This window comes from Citrus clementina, unplaced genomic scaffold (assembly GCF_000493195.1).
Source record: "Citrus clementina cultivar Clemenules unplaced genomic scaffold, Citrus_clementina_v1.0 scaffold_3, whole genome shotgun sequence".
NCBI classification, from domain to species: domain Eukaryota; kingdom Viridiplantae; phylum Streptophyta; class Magnoliopsida; order Sapindales; family Rutaceae; genus Citrus; species Citrus x clementina.
In genome coordinates this window covers 44,360,138-44,379,218 of record NW_006262339.1, presented here as the reverse complement: position 1 = coordinate 44,379,218, position 19,081 = coordinate 44,360,138, and the positions used below count along the sequence as shown (strand labels likewise).

At 34.1% G+C, this 19,081-nt stretch overlaps 3 protein-coding genes across 5 annotated transcripts; 1 reads left to right on the top strand and 2 right to left on the bottom strand.

Annotated features, from left to right (window-relative positions):
- Nucleotides 1-3,736: 3,736 nt before the first annotated feature.
- On the top strand, nt 3,737-6,785 carry LOC18047179. Its single transcript, XM_006443978.2, has 3 exons — nt 3,737-3,946; nt 4,116-6,164; nt 6,273-6,785. Exon 2 carries the CDS (start codon nt 4,311-4,313, stop codon nt 4,968-4,970), a length of 660 nt encoding a protein of 219 aa, XP_006444041.1. The 5' UTR covers nt 3,737-3,946; nt 4,116-4,310; the 3' UTR covers nt 4,971-6,164; nt 6,273-6,785.
- A 1,821-nt stretch (nt 6,786-8,606) lies between these two features.
- On the bottom strand, nt 8,607-10,766 carry LOC18047178 (protein MARD1). 3 transcript variants are annotated; one of them, XM_006443977.2, is made up of 3 exons: nt 10,035-10,766; nt 9,103-9,917; nt 8,607-8,990 (listed from the first exon to the last, which is right to left on the bottom strand). In XM_006443977.2, the coding sequence occupies exons 2-3, from the start codon at nt 9,876-9,878 to the stop codon at nt 8,918-8,920; spliced, it is 849 nt and encodes a 282-aa protein (XP_006444040.1). In that variant the 5' UTR covers nt 9,879-9,917; nt 10,035-10,766; the 3' UTR covers nt 8,607-8,917. The 3 variants fall into 3 exon arrangements, with proteins under 3 accessions (XP_006444040.1, XP_024045050.1, XP_024045051.1); XM_024189282.1 differs by having other exon boundaries at nt 9,103-9,913; XM_024189283.1 differs by having other exon boundaries at nt 10,418-10,766.
- A 4,315-nt stretch (nt 10,767-15,081) lies between these two features.
- LOC18047177 (tRNA (guanine-N(7)-)-methyltransferase non-catalytic subunit wdr4) lies at nt 15,082-18,886 on the bottom strand. Its single transcript, XM_024189531.1, is given in 10 exon segments — nt 15,082-15,659; nt 16,039-16,099; nt 16,195-16,295; nt 16,610-16,669; nt 16,774-16,852; nt 16,957-17,027; nt 17,110-17,166; nt 17,865-18,087; nt 18,152-18,316; nt 18,629-18,886. Coding segments are annotated over 10 exon segments (1,362 nt in total). The 5' UTR covers nt 18,787-18,886; the 3' UTR covers nt 15,082-15,272.
- Nucleotides 18,887-19,081: the final 195 nt, after the last annotated feature.

The window sequence follows — 19,081 nt, the reverse complement described above, 5'->3', positions numbered from 1 at the left end:
AAAATTGACAACACCTCTATTGGAGAATTCTTGGATTTTAACTTATTTTCAATTCCTTCTTTTCATTTGTCTTTCCTTATACACAAAACATTTAACTTAGTCTTTGGAGGATCTATGCCGGAACCCCCACCGTCGTGTCTTAACCGTATTTTGTGTATGGTAGGTGTAGAAAGTTGCAGTCGGATTGACATTTGATCTTGGATTCGTGCTGTTATTCCTTACAAAAAAAAACAGTTGTTGATGCGTTTTTCGGCATCAACAATACATATTATGATATAACATTGGAGAAATTAAAAAAGAAATTAGAATTAATTAATGTATGTGTGAAATATATATTTGAATTTTATATAATTGTCACTTATACATTAATATTTTAAAATAAATGTACATATATTATAATTAGAGATAGTAATGGTACCCATAAATTTGCTCAAACACGCCTCCCAAATACCATCCGTTGCGGATAATTTTGCAGGTTGTGAGTGAGTTTGGTATCACAAATTAAAACTCGCACTAGGTTGTGGGCGGGTTTGGTATATGCCGCCAACCCGCACTTTTTTTATTATTTTTTAAAGTTTAATAATTTTGATACTTATAATTATTATTGTATACAAATTAATTTCATTATATAATTATGGATTATTATATATTTCTTATGATTATTGTATAATTATGTATTATTATATACTTATTATAATTTTATTCTTCAGATTATTGTTTTAGAAAGTATTAGTGTTAGAATATCTTAATGTTAAATCATTATTGTAGAAATTGTTTTGGATGAGTACTAATATTGGTGAATAAAATAGAGATATTTAAATCTTGAAGCTGGTGCTGAATAGGGATGGCAATGGGCACCGCCCGCAGCGGGTTTGCCATTACCAAACCCAAACCCGCATAAAATTTAAATTACCAAACCCACCCGCAACCCGCAGCGGGTTTTAATTTTTTTACAAAAACCCACCCGCAGCGGGTTTTAACAATTACCAAACCCGCAATGGTATCCGGCGGATTTTTTGCGGGTTTCCGTATTTAAAATCATAAATATTTAATATATAAATTTATAATAATAACCTTAAATTCCATATAACATACTCAATTTTATATTTAAATAATGTAAATGAAAAATTAAAATTTCCACATCAATTCAACACAAATTCTCAAATTTAAATATAAATTACACAAATCCATTTAAAAAACACAAACTAGTATCTAAAAATAATAATTACATTTCATATTATCATTTAAAACAAGCTCCAAGAGAAGATATTCATTTCATTCACCACCATAAGCACCCATCCAACACAATGCTTATAATAATAATTAAGATTAATATTTTCAAATACTAATTCGAAGGAAAATGCCTTTAGTTTTCTTTAGATTATGACTTTAGAATAGGATATAGGCCACATACACACATACACAACTTTGAGTCTTTGGCTATTTGGTAATTTAATTAATGACATTATTTTCTTTATACATTTTTAGATTAAAATTAAATTAAAAATATTTGAAAAAAATATTGCGGGTTTGGTGGATATCCATGCGGGTATCCACCGGATATAAGGTTAATACCAAACCCACCCGCATCCATGTGCGGGTTTTAATTTATAATACTAAACCCGCCCGCAACGGGTAAAATCACCCGCAACGGGCGGATTTTGGCGGGTGGATTTGGGCGGGTTTGCGGGTTTGCGGGTACAATTGCCATCCCTAGTGCTGAATAAGAATATAAGATGATAGTTGTTGCTAGTGCAGTAGATACTTTTGCGTAATTGTGTCGTTACTTTTGGATACTATTCCAGTTTTTTATTTTATTTCTTCTTTAATTGAAAGTACTTTTATTGTTGAATGAATTTGTGTATTTTATACTTAAATTTAAGAATTGGTGTTGGACTTGTGTTTTTTTTAATTGAGTTGAAATTTTGATTTTTTATTTACGTTGATTAGATTTAGAATTAAATATTTTATGTAAAATTATAAGTTATTATTAGAAATTTACATACCGGTTTATATAATTTAAAATTTAAAATTTTATTAAAAATATTTTTTAATATTTATAATTTTAAATGTGAAACTTATAAAAAATCTTCAGATATCATTATCAGTTTGTTAATTATCAAAATTCGTGGCGGATAAGTGTTTTTAAAAAAAATTAAAGCCTATCGTGAGTTGTGGATAAATTTAACAATTTAAATTTTATGTGGCGTAGACTTAGTACCTATTGTCATTCTTATTTATTTATTGGATCAAAAATATTTTAAAATGTGTGATTGGGTTAAGACAGATTTGACCCATCGTAACAAGAAGAGCTTTTTGCCTTGTTGCCTTCGGCGTGCAAAATAAAGTAAAATTGAAACGTTTTCTTTGACAGCTTTTAAAGTATTTTACTTTTTAAGCCCATCAAGCAAAGAACCATTTCCCACTTGGTTTTGTTTTTCTAAAAAGAACAAGAAAATAAAAGGTAAACAATTGATTCTCTGCCCAGACCTGTCACCTTTATCCTCTCAACCGTTGGATGTAAAAGGGTGGGCAGATTTAGGTTCCCATAAATGGACACCTGTAACTTGCAAGAACAGAATTGCTCACCGCCCTCCAACAAAGCTTTTACCCCTACTCTCGTCCAGATGCATAGGTACCTGTTGCATGACTTTATGGGCCCGACATTTCTGGCTCTTGAGATTACGAAACTGCCCCCAGCCTTTTTCTTAATTATTAGGTTGTCACTAAGTTAGAATATATATATTTCTTTTTGAAATTAAGGGGATTGTTAATTTTTTTCTTATTGAACTCAATATACACCACTTATTTTGCTATTATTTCATAACAGCTAATAACTCTCTTTGCAGTATAATTTTATAATTTTATTTTTATTTTTAGATATACTTTTATTTATATTTATTATAAATTAAATAAACTATGTGAACGAAAATTAAAATAAAAAAATTTAAAATTTAAAATAAATAATTTAAATATTAAAAATAAAAAAAATATGTTTTGATGCGAATAAAAAACTAATAATAAAATATTTTTCTTATATTTTTTGTTATTTTATAACTATTTTCTTATAACAAATATATAAAATAACAAAAAATACAAGAAAAATATCTTATTATTAGTTTTTTATTCAAATCAAAATAAATACCTCTTGTTTTTAATACTTCCATTTTTTCATTTGAATTTTCATTCATATGATTTATTTAATTTATAATAAATATGAGTAAAAGTGATTTAAAATAAGGATAATATTATAAAATTATATTGCAATGAGAATTATTGATTATTATGAAAGTAGGAGATGTAAGTTGTATATATTAAAATTTTAATATCTGAAAAATTGACAATCTCCTCATAAATTATATAAGCGTAACTTATGGAGACTTAAAAAGAAAATTAATTATTTATGAAATATAAAAAATTAATCTTTATTCTAATAAAAAAATTATGTTATATAAAAAATAGAGCGGAAAGAGAATTATTAAAGATATGGAGGGGTATTTTATTTAACTAATTTTTTTTATTTATATAAACCTGATTATGTAAGATTAATTTTTACCTGCTAAAAAGATGGCAAATATTCAACAATTTAATTTCTCCAAGGGCAACGCAGTCAGAGAATTACAACAAATGAAAATGCCATTTTCGTAAATCATGCCCAAGACCAGGCCCATTTTTGTATCCACAGTGTCAAGATGCACGCAGCACCTGCACGATATTTAGATGATAGTGTGATTTGTGCACTGGTCATTTCAGATCCGTGGATTCCTCTTCTCTGTTTCCATGAAAATTTAAAACTCCAAAAAAAGAAGAAATAAAAAGAAAAAGAAAATTAGAAGCTCACAGAACAACGAAGTCTCACTTACCTTCAGAGAATTCAGATCTAAAAGTTTTGTTCACGTAGACCTTCACCACCACCACTTCACTCCGAACTCTCTCTCAGTTCCAGGTATTTTCCCACTCAGTGTCCCGAGAAAATGATGATTAAACTTTCATATTATCTAGATTTAGTAGTTACGTTTTTGTTTTAGTTTTTTTCCCAATGTTTTGAATGATTTGTTGTCTTTTAATAGAAAAGTCTTTTTGCTTGTTTTGATTTATGCTTCTGTGCCTTGTAGGAAGATCTGGTAAACTAACAGTGGGGATTTGAATTGAATCGATGTTCGTATTAGATCTGTTATTGAGAAGAGCATCATCAAGTAGTTACAGTGCTTTCCGTACAATTCCAGGCTCAAAGTTGTGACCTTTAGCGGGGGATCTATACTGTGTTGTTAATATTATTTCATAGAATCGGCGGGTTGTTTCACATAGTGATGGAGACTCTCGTTGCCGTAGCTCAACACAAGAACCAATATTACGGTCGAGTCAAATCAAACGGGTCGGGTCGATTTGGGGCATCACCATCGGAAAATTTCAGAGATCTTAACTGTAGGGCTTTTGAATCGGGAGCAGGTATACTCCCAACCCCAATCAAAACTTCTTCAGTTCCTGTAACCAAACGATCGTCTTATGTTTCCTTTCCTTCATCACCGAAAACACCATCACCAAGTGTTAGCCATAACTCTCAATGTTTTGATGGCACAACCAAGTCAAAAACTGGTGTCAAGAGCAACCCAATTGGCATTAACTTCAAATCTCGAAACTATGAGAGATCTTTTAATGAAAAAATCTCTAGTGAATTTGAAACTTTTTCTTACTCTGAGCTGTGGGCCGGGCCTGCTTATTCCAACTCGCCACCGCCGAGTTCTTTGCCGATTCCCAAATTCTTTATGAGGCCTAAACGCACTGTGTCACTTGATTTGCCTGTCACTAATGATGCGTCTGATATTGAAATTCCCCACCCGATTGCCAAGTCTGCACCGGCATCACCAACTAGGAAGCATGGTAACTTTACTCGAGATATTTTTCTCAGTGCTGACTCTGCGACCAAGACTTTGCGTCGCATTCTTAATCTTGACATTGCAGATGAATGAAGTAGGAGGAGTTCTGGATGCTCCTGTAAATAGGTTTACTTTTTTGAAGTTGGTTAGTTCTAGATTGTATATATGTAGAAGAAATAAAAAATGGAGTCGTTGGTGTTGAGTTGTTTCTTCAGCAGTTGGTTTGAGTTTGTATCTTGAATCTGTGTTGGGTTGAATACTGCAGTGGTGGTGCAAGTGACTGTCATGGCTCTAGCATGTCAATGATGAGTGGTGGTGCAAGCGAGTGTCTTTACTCTTGCAGGTGGGTCAAAATGAGTGGTGTTGCTAGTGATTGTCATTCCTCTGGTGGGTGGGTGAAAATTGAGTGGTGTTACAGCTAGGACTGTTGTGGCTTTGGTGGTTCAACATACTCTGGATTTTCCATTTGGAATTATGTGGAATTTTCTGAGGTTTATGTGTCGTGGTGACATGGATGGAAGTTGGATTGTATGGGAAGCAGAAGGGAAGTAACTGCATTTGGGGATATGTTTTTTGAGGTGAACATATGCCTACAATCTTATTTGGCATGAGATGGAGTGGTTACTACTTTTGAAGCTACTGGACATGAAGGAAATTACATCTGAGTTAGTTTTTGGTTTTTAAATATTTAGTTCTCAACATGATCTCCTTGTAGAATAGAATTGTTCTGTGAAACTTAGGCCTGCAGTGTCTTATAAATCTGTATATATGGCAGAATCTTGATTAGACTACTCCCAAGTTCCATAGGTTTCTGTTTATTCTTTTTGCCATAGCCTTTCTATATGATAATCTGACTTTGACTAGTCTCTTCATTCCCTAGGTAACTGCTGCCTCAGTTATGGGCTTAGATGATCCTTATCTTGTAACTCTTTTTCTTGGTCCAAGATTTCCTGAATCGGATGCCCAAAATGAGGCATCTTCTCCACCCTATACATTTACCATTTCTTACTGTTATCTCTTTTTGTTAGAATCTGACTCCTCTCTATATCCTTGTGTTTTCACCTTCACCATCTTTTCACGTTTTTTGAGAGAGAAAAGTGGGAAGGGGAATGAAAGTAGTGATTTGCCATTTCTGCTCATTAAGTTAAGTTCGATCCATGTTGCTTTACCCTGTTGTAATCACTATTAGTTTCACTGTCTTTCGAGTGGAAACACTGCTCATTTTTTGGTCATCAAAATACAAAAAAATGCTTGGAGGATTTTGACAGTTGCCAGGCCATCCACAAGGTAATGATTTTCCAATCCTTACTTTTATTGCTATAATAGACAATTATTGTCTCTTGAAGTGCTAATTAATGTAATTGATGTGTTTGTTTAAACTTTTTTTTTTTCCAGAGTACCATTCTGGCAGGTGTTCCAGAGGCTTTCTCAGAAATGGGACATGTAGTAGCAGATGTATTCTTGTCAGTCAGTCAGTCAGTCTTGTAAGGAACCATATACTGTTTTGTGTCCTTGTAAGGAATCATATGCCGTTCCTATGGCATTGTAAGGAACCATAAGCTGTTTGTGCATTGTGTTGGTTGGTTATCTTAATGCTGCATGTTATCTCTGTCGTCCTGTTTTTCTACTAGGAGTCCCTTAATGTAGTGTTGAATTGAGTTTTTACTGTAATTGATTGTCACGTTATGTTGTGATAGGGTGCATTTCATAGTGTGTTTTAATATGTTTGATGCTTTATTTAATGTTGTGGTGTTGACGAGTCAATCTGAGTATGATTAGCTCATTCCCCCATCTTAGGAAATTGAATGAATTTCTTGGTGTGGCATGTGGAAGTTGTCCCAACATTTCCTTTGTATAAACACTGAAAATATGGAATAAGTTCGGAATGGCAGTTTGTGACTTTCAATTGCTCTGTTGTGTTTTCTCTTTTAGCCTTCTTTTGATGCGACATCAATTTGTAATATGGTGTTGATTTGGCAATATTGATACAGTGATATATTTTGTGAACATTTTACTGGGTATTATAGTTTGTTGGCTCTGTAAGTTTTATACCTATGGGTTGTATAAATGAAATGGTATAGAAAATGGTATTGATTGACACGGTTGTGGTGAAAATAATCCAATCAGTCAATATGATGGGAAGGCATTCTTTAGTTTTACAAAATAAGAGATTAATTACACATTTTTTCGGTGTGTCTCATCATTTATTGGACGGCATGTAACTAATTGAATGCTTGATTCTGTAGGCTGAGTAGCAGGAGCAACTTTTAATTTATTTTGAGCCCAAATGATAGATTCAATAAGTTCTTGTACTTTGTGGGAAAAAAAAAAATCATTTCTGTTCCTGAAGTATGCAAATAGGGCGTTTGTTTATCATTGATCGGAGGAGCTGATCTAAAAACATGTGTGATCTGTATGTAACTAGCTAGATTGATCAAACATGGATATCCCTAAATATCTTGACCAGTCGTTAGTTTATGAGTTAAGATATACCTTAGACATACATTATCAGTTGTGGTTATGGTGAATCGAAAGGTCTGAATTGATGATGATGAGAGTCGTGTATCATGTGAAAATGTGGATCTACCAGCCAATGAAACTGTGCGTCAATTTTGATTGGCATCATTCACTTAGGCTCCGTTTGGTACAGCTTATTAAATAGAGCTTATAACAATAGAGTTTATAGCAGTAGAGCTTATACTAATAAAATTTTTGGACAAAAAGTCATTGGGTGTTGGGTAGTCAATAAAAAAAATACTTTTGAACCATTAAACTGTATGATATTTTTTATATTATATATTTTTAGAAAAGTTCTATAGCCTCTACTCTCAAAAGTTCAAATTTTGGGTTTTTACTAGTAGAGGTAAATTAACTTATTTAAGTTAAAAAAATTCTATTAAAAAAATAACCAAACACCATAAAAAATTTTAAAAAGTGATTATACGATTAAATAAGCACTTATGGCTCTTAAATAAGTCATACCAAACAGACACTTAGTCTTACGAAATTTGATATTAGGCACACTTACGGATGTAACGGATCTATAAGATGAATTTTTCGATCATTAAAAATTAATTTGATTTTGTTATAAAGAAAATTAAATATATATGTAAATCTTATAACTGCCTCATCGTTAATATACCACAATTGCCGGGCCGGTCAAATTAACATTTGCGAGATATCATCTATTATTAAACTACTATTTAATTTTATTGTTGGTCCTATTTATGATGCGCCGTGAATACTTCTTTTATTCAGATTTATATTCATATAAAAATTGAAAAAAAATCTTTTTTTTTTACTTCCTTTTCTTGGGTGCATATCAACTTCCATAATAAAATATTAGGTTAATTTCATATTATCCCATGTAAGTTAATTATTCCCACATTACCACTTAATTTTTTAAAATTTTAATTTTTCCTATTTTTATTAAAAAAAGATAAAAAAAATTTTATCAGTCCACTCCATTTTTTTCTTATCTTAAAAAAATAATAATAATTTAATATTTTAAAAATAAAAATAATTTAATAATAATCGTGATAATTTGAAATTTACTTCAAAATATTATCCTTAATCAAACCAGCATGGGTAGACATGATAAGATACGGGTGAGAAAAGGGAAAAAAAATTGTATATAAATCTTCATGGGCGAGTAAAATAGTTGGTCCCCCTCTATAATTGATGTGAAATTAAATAAATAAATAAATAAATAGAGCGAAAGATAAGGCAAAGTTTTCAATAATAATACATTTCATATCCATGTTCATTTATCATCTGCGGGAAGACAAAATCTATGGGTAAAAACCAACACCCAGACACAATCATAAATCAAACCCTACGTCATCAGCTCATCCTCTTGTTTATCTTTATCTGCAGGAGTGAGGAAAAAGATTTTTAAAAAAATTAAAAATTAAAAACCAAATAAAATCTATCCAGCAATCATTTTTCGTCTCTAGAATCAATCATGATCGTCGGAAAATTGTTGGTAGCTCTTAATCACAGGCAGCACTGAACAATTCCTTTAAGCATTCATTGAAGGATTAATTCTCCACTTCATCGTCTCGGAGCATCTCTTGGTAGCGGCATTCTTGACTGCAAAAAGCTTTCTCACCTCTGCGTTGACAACATTTAGTCTCTTTTAAGGAGTAATAAATATTTATCATTAAAAATTACCAAAACAATGTAATGAAATTAAAATATGAGAAGGGGGGAACACGAAGCAAACCTGTAAATGTAAATGTCATTTGTCTGTTCAAGATTCCTCTTGCAAGTGTAGCAAAAGCTGAGGAAATTCTCAGGGGTAGAGTGGGACTCATTAATACCTGAATCTGATACAGAACAGTAGCTCTCTATAATGCAGTTATCAAAAATACGGGTAGTTTTGGGATTTGGCCCATGAGCTATCACACATGTATATTCCTCGGAAAGCTCCATTTCAGTCGGAGACAGACACTCTGTGCAATTAATAACCTTGGCAGGAGGATCCTTTGTAATTTGGGTGGCAGAATTAGCTGACCCAGATGGAGAAAGATGAAGAGAGGGAGCAGCTGGCAACAGAGAAGGAATTTGTACTCTAAGCTTAGTTGCAAACAAAACTTTGTTGTTGTTGTTGTTGTTGGGCTTCGAAGAGGAGGAATTATCATCTTCATTAATGGTTTTATGATGATTATCAGTTAATAGATCAATAAGAGCTAGACCAATGCCTTGATGTTTGTTTTCCGGAAAAAGCCTTGGGGATTTTGGTGGGTTCAACATTGTGTCATGATCCCAAAAGGGGCTACTACAGAAAGGAGAAAATTGTTTACTACCGTCAAGGATTGAAGTTGGACTTATCGTCGCTGCTGCTGCTGCCGCCACCTCATGAGTTTCACCAATAGCCTTTGTGAAAGCTTTGAATCTTGGAGAACCAAAGAAGGATGGAACTGGTGGCCTTTGGTAATTTTGACTGTGTGATGATTGAGAGCTGTGGTGATCAGCCATCAATATTTGCTTTGTAGTCATTGCGTTTGATGATCTATTTATTCCTCAGCATATTACTGTCTACAATTATAACCCAAGAAAGATCAATTAATAGATGTCAAAATATAAACTTGAAGATCATGAATTAGTGATGCAATGGATAAATTAACAAAATTGAACTGATCAAGAATAACTCACGTGGCTGGTAAGTTCAGAAACAACCCAGAGGCCTCCGTGATTTGTTGAGGTAAAGGTTCAAAAACTTTGGTCGGAATAGTAATAATTGGAGAGTTAAAAAAAAAAAAACTGAAACTCGAATGTCTTTGAAATGATAACACTTTGTTTTACGAAAAACCCAGAAAAAGGAAATAATTAAAAAAAAAGGAAGGGACTCTGGGTAGTTGAAATGGCTTCTAAATCTCTGTAGCCTCCATTGTCTTGGAAAGAAAAAAAAAAAAGTGAATAAAACTAAAAACTGAGGGTTTAATCGTCTTTTAGTTGTTCCTCGGAACAAAGAACAAGAATCATCAATCAATTCTCCATCATGATAAATTCATAATAAAAGCATGCATGCCCCTCACATCATGAAACTGTAAACACCAACAAACAGTTGTGCCGCTTTCACTGAAGAAGAAACTCTACTGGATCTATCTCTCTCCAAAGATAAATACTCTTCTCTCCTGCTGCAAAACGGAATAATAAATGTTATTGATGGGTTTCTGGTTCTGGAAATATGAACCTGGAGAGTCTGTCAGTTGCTCTATCTCCAGAGACACAGAGCGAGAAAAATGGCTAAAAGGGGTTAAAGCTTTTGGGGTTAGAAGTGGAAAAGTTGGCGTTGTCAGGTTGGCTTTTTAAAGAGAATGGTGAGAGAGAGAGAGAGAGAGAGAGAGAGAGGGAAAGTCGCGTGCATGAGAATCAGCGGTTTTCTGTCCTCTCAATACAATGCAGCCTCAGCACCCAATCACCTGTTTTGTTATTATTATTTTTTTGTAATCCATCTTTATTATTATTATTATTATTATTTACTACTAGTAAGCTGGTTTTATTTTTTTCTTTATTATAAAAATATAAAATGTAAAATATAGAGTCGTTTTTTGGCCTTTTGGGTATTTGCTGATTTCTCACTAGTAGTTTTTGCAATTTGTCCTCACTCACTGTCACTGTCACTGGCACTGCACACTTATCAATCCTGAAATGGACGCACGCACTTGGAGGAAATACTTGTGAAAAACATAAACAAATAAATAAATAAATAGATTTATTTAGGATATTAGAAAATAGTTATAATATTAGATGTGAAAAATAACCTCGCTATGTACGTGTGCGCGCGTGTGTGTGAGTTTGCCTATCAGCCTATCAGGTATCAACGTCTGAATGGAGTGTCATTATTGCCTTCAACATTTGTTAAGCATGTACAGGTGCGGACCAATTTGGTCATGGCGTTTTAGAATGGGGACCCGACTGCTGCTGCTGCTGCTGCTGCTGCTGCTTTTGTTAGTCTTTGCAATTAAAGCTTATTTAAAGGCCACGTGTGATTATCTACGAAAGCATTCATTTGAATGGGCCCCGCTAAAGTTGTCTCCATTCTTTCTTCTTCTTTTTTTTTTTTTTTTGGTTACTTATTTATATTATCTCCTCTTCATGATAGTTAATGGTTATCCTAATCTTCTTATACGTCATTCAATTATGGAAATGGTTGAAAATACCGTCGCTGGACTCAGGAGAGAGGGCAAATGCAAAGCTTTGCGTAAAGATTGATTGAAGCTTCTTTTCTTTTAGTTTTTTAACCCTTACAACTCAAAGTGCTGATTGCGATGGCTTTTCCTTCTCTTCAACAATATTTTTGACTTTTATCGGTTGTTTGGTTGAAGTTTCCTGTTTCTGGCTTTTATGCAAAGCCTTTTTGTTTGTAACCACCATGCAAAATAAATCATAATTAATTAATTAATCAAAAAGGCCATTAATCCAAGTTCCAAGTTAATAATTATCTTCTAGTTAGGTGTCCCGACTACTCAAATCATTTCGACATTGCTTGCTTCTCATTGTACTAATTCAATGAACTTATGTGTACTACCACCACATCAACTTAATTTACGTACGTACCGAAAACAATGTGCTCTAATAACATTTAACCAAAGTTCTACCTGCTCTAATCGGAATTGACCTATGAGAGAGCTCTTATATCTTATCATATTGTTTTCTTTTTCTTTTTTTTTTCTTCAAATGATTTGTCATCGTCAAGCATTAGCACGATCGTTTTGATTGGAGCTATATATATATATTCATTCACAGCAGTGATCAATCAGTAGGATTTTTCTTTAGACAATCATATAAGAGATATCTCAACTTAAGTTTCAATATGTCACTCATTTATTTAATAATAAATTTTATAATTTATTTTAATGAATGAATATTACATTAAGTAAGACTCAAATTAAAGAATTGAATATTAAAATACTTAAATTATTCTTTCCTGCGTCTGCTTTTCGTTTCGTTGATTGATCTATAGCCTATGGGCCTGAAAGCAGCGGTTGTTGGCCCACTGAAAGTAACGGCAAGATATATTATGTATTGAATGGAGATACGTATGCCACTCTACTGCATACCAAGCTTGTAAATCCAATGCACTGCTCATTTGTGGGGCCCAGCAATTGTTTTCTTTTGTTTTTTATTATTATTAAAAACAAAATCAACGTGTAGAGTCAGCCCTAACCCTATCATCTCTAGGGTCCACGTTTTGTGTGCGCTACGTGACAAAAGGTGAAAAATTAGTTCCAACCTGGCCAGCAGCTATTGTCCCCGATCGTGTCTTGTACATGCGAATTATGATTGGGGTCCATTTCATGTCTCGGTGAAATTTGATCATTGTTTCATATTATATTAATTAGGTAAATCTTAAGTTCCATATAATATAATTTACAATCATTCACATTCACATGAATAATAATTGTGTGGTGTTTATACACTGATCATGTGAGTAGTTGTGAGTTAGGATTTCAGCAATTGTAATCGGATCTAATACTCAACAGATTATTTATGATGTATATATATAGATTTTGGTATGTTACATTGAATGTACCATACACAATCAATAAGAACCACACAATTATATAGGTCCTATAATTTATGTGATTTTTATAAATTGTGTATGGTACATTCAATGTAACATAGGGACTCCTTATATATATATATATATATATATATGATCTTATTGCATGTGATAAGAACTCAAGTGATAGTCATCTAATTCTAGTCCACTTAACGCGAGAATGCCTCTGCTCTGAAACCCAAAAAAAAAAAAAAAAAAAAAAAAAAAGAGGAAAAAGTGTGCTTGGTAAGATGGCACGTACATATTCTACTGTAAAACCTTTAACAAAAGGTACGTGCTCCATAACGTTATAGAGAGCAACGGGCATAATCATAAAATACAATTACACAAGTCTTTACCTTTCAGTGTCACTCATTGATTACTTCACGCCTTCATAAACCCAATTCTCTCTAATGGTACATATAGTACAGCACATAGGGTTTAAAGCCTTATCTACAGAACTCGTGGAATTGTACCACGAAGACGATGACAAGACACGTCCCACTCAGGCCTCGGCTATATCAATCATCAAAAGACGTGGGCGGTGCAATTTGACTTGCCGTTTAATTACCTCAACGTCTCAACCTTCTATTGGGTTCCATTAGGGGACCGGGTCTATCAGTCTCAATGTAAATCTTGATGATCAAATCTCTTTCGTTTCCATGGCAATCGTCAGAAGCCTACAATTTCAATTTGAACGCTTATGTGGAATGAATGAATTATTGATTTATTGACCAAAGCACTTAACGCACTTGTCATTTTCTTTTTAACCTTATTAACTAGGGTAAGATTGATTATGAAATGAGAATAATTATGATGGCGTTAATTGGGCACCACGTATGATCAAATTTTGGCTTGGCCCCCGCCCGTTTAATGGAAGGAACCGTTAATTATGACTAGAATTAACCTCTGCGTAATCATTAATCTCTTTGTTTATTTGACAATTAATCGTTATCACATCTGAAATGAAAGGGAAACCCACATACGTCTTTATTCCATTTGAGGGCGGCTATCACTATTTATCTCACTGTTTGAAAAAGGAAGTAGTAATAAAGAACGTTGTATAATGATGCGATGGGCCTATTACGTAATAAAATAAAATAAAAATAAAAAATAAAAAAAAGTAATATGAAGATAGAATTCGGCTACTGCACTGTAGACCTCGTCCGTGTAAAATTCTGTCGGATTGTTAGGCTGAACGAATGTTTGGTCAGTACGTTAGTGCTCAAAATTAATGAGATAACCGAACCGCTTAAAACTATAAACCAAACCAAAATCACCAAGGCAAAATAACCAATTTACCCCTGCCTCTTCGCCCACCCCAACCTGACCCGTCTTTTGATCTGATGAAATTTACTACTAATATGCTGAATATGATAGGAGTGAACGCAGATCAGCAGAGATGCAATCGGAACACATTGGAATGCCACCTCAACAGGCACACCTGATCACACATTTAGACTATACAGCGCAGAAGGTTCATCATATGATGCAAATGGGGATCAATGAATTGACGACACAACACATGAGTGGATTGTCTATGATTAAACCAGAATTCGGATGTTTAATGGAATCAACCACACAGATTTCATACTAACAGCTGCCCAAAATAAGGACACATCGCCGTCCTTATCAATTCTTTATCTTTTTTCGGTTTGTTTTCTTATTATTGAAGAAAAAAATATATATCTTATTATAATATGAAATTTTATTTTTATTTATAATTTGCCTAAATCGAGATCAATTTTTTTTTTATAACCAACTACCTAGAGGTTATTAAATTTCTGTATAAATTTTATATCCTAAATACTGTTAACACTTGACATATCATTCATTCATTAGTTTATAAAATCATTTCATTAATGATAGTATAAAAGTTAACTCTTACTAAAACACATGCCAGTTCATTAATTGATGACATTTCATTTGTATCTCAATATTACTCACTTTTCATGTACTTTATGAAGAACTCCTTAAAAACGTAATATGCTAAGATCCTTGAGGCACATATTTGATTGCAGCCAATTTTTCTTCCATTATCATAATAGTACCGCCTTAAAGAGCCACCGGCCACATTTAAAAGGAAAAATTGTACAAGAAGAAAAGAAAAGACCGCCATCAGAAATGCTAGCAAGTGCGGACCAGCTCATGAAATCAGGACAAAAAATTAGGAACGGTTGTAATAATTGATTCTTTGGGTTTATCACAAAATGTTACAATCATTTTCTCAGATTACGGATAGGTAGCATTACCAAAACTCCAACGGAAGCCATGCCACAGCTCCGACTCGGGATGCCTCTATGAATAAGTTATAATGGAATGAGCTGTAATTTCTTGAAAAGGTTTTACTGTTTGATTTTTTTATCGTTTCGGGTACTCTTTCTAAACTCTCGTTTCTCCACTGAATACTGCTTTTTTATCAACAAATTGCACATTGCTGTCTTCACAGCTTCAGCAACTGTCACAAAAACCTTTTCCTCCACAGAGGCACTTCCTTGTAACTTCTCAAGCATTTTCACTCCCCCAGGTATGTCATCATCTTCTAACACATTTGCCTCAACAGCTTCTGGACTACTGCTTTTCTTAAAACCAGAAATGACCTTCACTCGGGATGCAGAGGGATGATCAAAACGAGGCAAATTAGCGGCACCAGTTACCATCCACAATAAGCCAGAAGAAGAGCTGCTCCCCAAGTTCGTTGGAACAAAGTTTTCTCCCTTGATGGAAACCACCTGTAAAAACCACAGAAATTGAAAATCCATGACCTAAGTTATATTCTACTTCATGATCCACATACACACAATTTAACCTCCAATGCTCTGATCAAAAGCTACAACTTAAAATAAATATTTCAGAGCAGAAGCTGGACTCAGAATTCAACCAATCGTACGCTCCAGCAAATGTCCATATTTTATACTAATTGGAAAGCAATGTGTCTCTCTTTTAAGCTAAATGAGATAATGAGTCATTCGGTGGTGATCTTAAGGTCATGAAACAAATCCAACAAAAAATCACTATTGAAAGTTTTCATTTGGAAGCATCTGGTTATTCTATCATTTTGGAGATTACATAGTTTTGCTAATCTTTTTCCCAAACTGTTTGGGTCCTTACCTTGGCAACAGAAAGAGTCTGAGCAGAAATGTCGCAGTTCAACAATACTATTCCTTGCAGGCTAAAAGGAAAAATAAATTAAAAACTATTAATTCACAAACCAATAGAACTCTTAAAAGGAAGCAAAATGTCTTAATACAAAATGCTTAGACTTGCCTCTGAATAGCCACTGCAACAAGAGTACTGTTTGGGATTGTGCACAGATCAGTAACAGTAGAATAGCCCTCATCACTTCCATCAAACTCTAAATGTCCTGCCTTCAGGAAGTAAAGGTGAAACCAAGTAAAGAGGTAGGTTTAATGGAAAAGCCAAAAACATGGTTCCCTTTGCTTATGACTCACTTCTACTGAGTTTTGAGTATTTGTGATCTTGTGGGACAGACTGATAACATCATAGGATTAGGAAAAATTAATAGTTTCTCAATTCTACTACTGGGATAATAAAAAGTGGGTTTAACAGGGAAAATAATGTAGTTTAATTTTTCCATCAAAACTTGACAAGTGATATGTTAGAAAAAGCAGGCGAGGTCAGTGATATCGCCAGTAACCAAACTTCAGGACAAGTGATATACCTTTGCACCAACTTCACAAGTGTCAAGGAGAGATCCAGATATAATATCCCACAAGCGAACCTGCGATAGCAATATAGATGATTTTATTAAATTTACCCTTTCACCTCAACGCAAAAGAGCCCATGATATTAAACCTCCATAATTGCAAGCTTACAAATACTCACTGTTGAATCACCACTTCCAGACACAAGATAACCCTGAGGGTAATCCACAGTGCAGACAAAGTCGAGGCAGGACACAAACCTGTAAATAGTGGAAATAAGCCTATCAGATGACCAGCAACTAAGAATTGTTATCTCCAAGTAGTACTTTTTACCCAAAAAAGAAAATGATCATAACTCACTCACTCCGTATGTCCCAGGCAGAAGCTTTGTATTTCATGAGCTCCGTCCAAAGGTCCCTTGGGAAACACAGTAACCTGTCACAAAAGTTATATCATGTGAAAGAGGTACAACGCCAAGGTAGTAATTTATCTAATTAAACAGGCAGAGGCAGTTTACCCGAATCTTGAAATCTCGATCTGCACTAATAATAAATTGTCCATCTGGAGAAAACTCCTGTAAATATAATGATGGAGCAATTTACTTGTGGAAGTGATGTAAGCAGCATAACCTTAGAATACATTATGTCAAAATCCACTCCTCGGGAGAAGAATGAGAGAAAAACAGTGGAAAATAAAAGAAGGATTCACCTATATGAGGGAAAAACCTACCCAAAAAGTGAGACCACAACACCACAGAGTTTATGAAAAGCAAATGATGGAAGAGTAATACAGTACATAAAAATTCACTATAAAAACTACTTTATATGAACTAACGTGGTAGGAAACTAGTGGAATAAAAATAAAAGTCAATAAAAAAGAAAAGAAGAAATAATGTGGACTACTTGGTAATGTAATAGTGCAGCATCAGTTTATATGTAACAGTTTGTATAATAAATGTGCGTGTATGCAGGATACTATGAGGGAAATGGGGTGGAAAAGGGAAAAAAAAAAAAAGGAATCCTGAGAATCCATTTATTCACAGCCAATAGATGAAGAAAAAAGGTAGTCATTCATCCTCCAAAGTTGGGGATAAATGCCAACTCATAAGAGTCCTTCAAATTATAGCTGATGTTTAATCAAAGTTTGCACAAATATGCAACTAAAGAAAATTCCACCACTAAGTTAAAGGGAAATTTTATCTATTTAGTAGTGAATCCACCCATAGGTACAGCGACAAGAAGGGGAAAGATCACATTAACACGAATTACTCACCAGGCTCGTAATTATGCTACAATAGTGAGCAAGAAGTGGTGCTGCCTTCTTATCAACTACTGCTTGATTCCCATTAATGTCACGCAAGTCAACAACCCAAACAACTCCAAACTTATCAGCAAAACAGACATGCTGACCCTCCTTGCTTATAACAACTGCGCCTACTCTCTTCTCAAACATTCACGGAAAGCCCGGTCCGAAGAAATTTTCCCACAAAGAAATTCTAGCAGAAGAAAAGAAATCCTCAAAATAAGAACTTGAAATCCTCAGAGGCTCCAATCACTTACACAGCACTAATACATTTCCAACTCTCAGCTGACCATATCTTCACAACTTTGTCATCCCCAGCAGACACAAATAGCTTCCCATTAGCTCCGTAGCGGATAGCTCTAATAGAATCCTTATGAAAAGGCGGGGAAGAGTCATCCGGCAAAGAAACAGCACAATCTCCACTGTCAAGCAAGCATTTAGGGAAAAAAAAAATTATTTGAAAATTGAATCTAAAAGCAGCTTTTACTCGTTTTGGTGGTTTATCAAACACCGTTTAACAGTGAAAATAAGCTACTAACATTGTATTAAGTTGTTGTATACAAAATTTTAAATTTGTAGACATGCAGAAACACTTCAGCCTAATTGCAACTATTGGCTTAACTGTGGAAACTAAAATAGTTACTTTAAGCAATAATTTCACTAGAAAGCTTAAATTAAAACACGAAGACTGATTAGTTTTCGATTGAAGCAGAAAAAACACAAATATTGCTTACAGGAGATCATAGACTCGGAGGTCTGACCCAATGGCTACGGCAACGGAATTCTGGTTCGGGTGAACCGCAATTAAGGCCGGAGCTACCTCAACGTTTCTATTAGTTTCTTTCTCTTCGATTTGCTTCTCCTCCATTTTCGGATTTGCTTCGTTCAGCATAAGAGTTTCAATTAGGGTTTTGCGTGTTTTGAAACTTCTCTAGTTCAGGGTTTCCCGGGTCAGTTTTTGCGCACGGGTTTGAGAAAGCCCATGGACCGCTACAGCCCAAGTAAATTGTGGCTATTGCCAGATTATGGCCACAATTAGTTGGACATTATAGATTTCTGATACAAACTTCCCACCATATGGTATAACCGACTGAACCAAATAATCAGCTAGATTTATTACACATCATGCCTATAATTTGGAACTTGATTTTACAATTATCTAACGTTCTTAGAATTTAATCATGGAA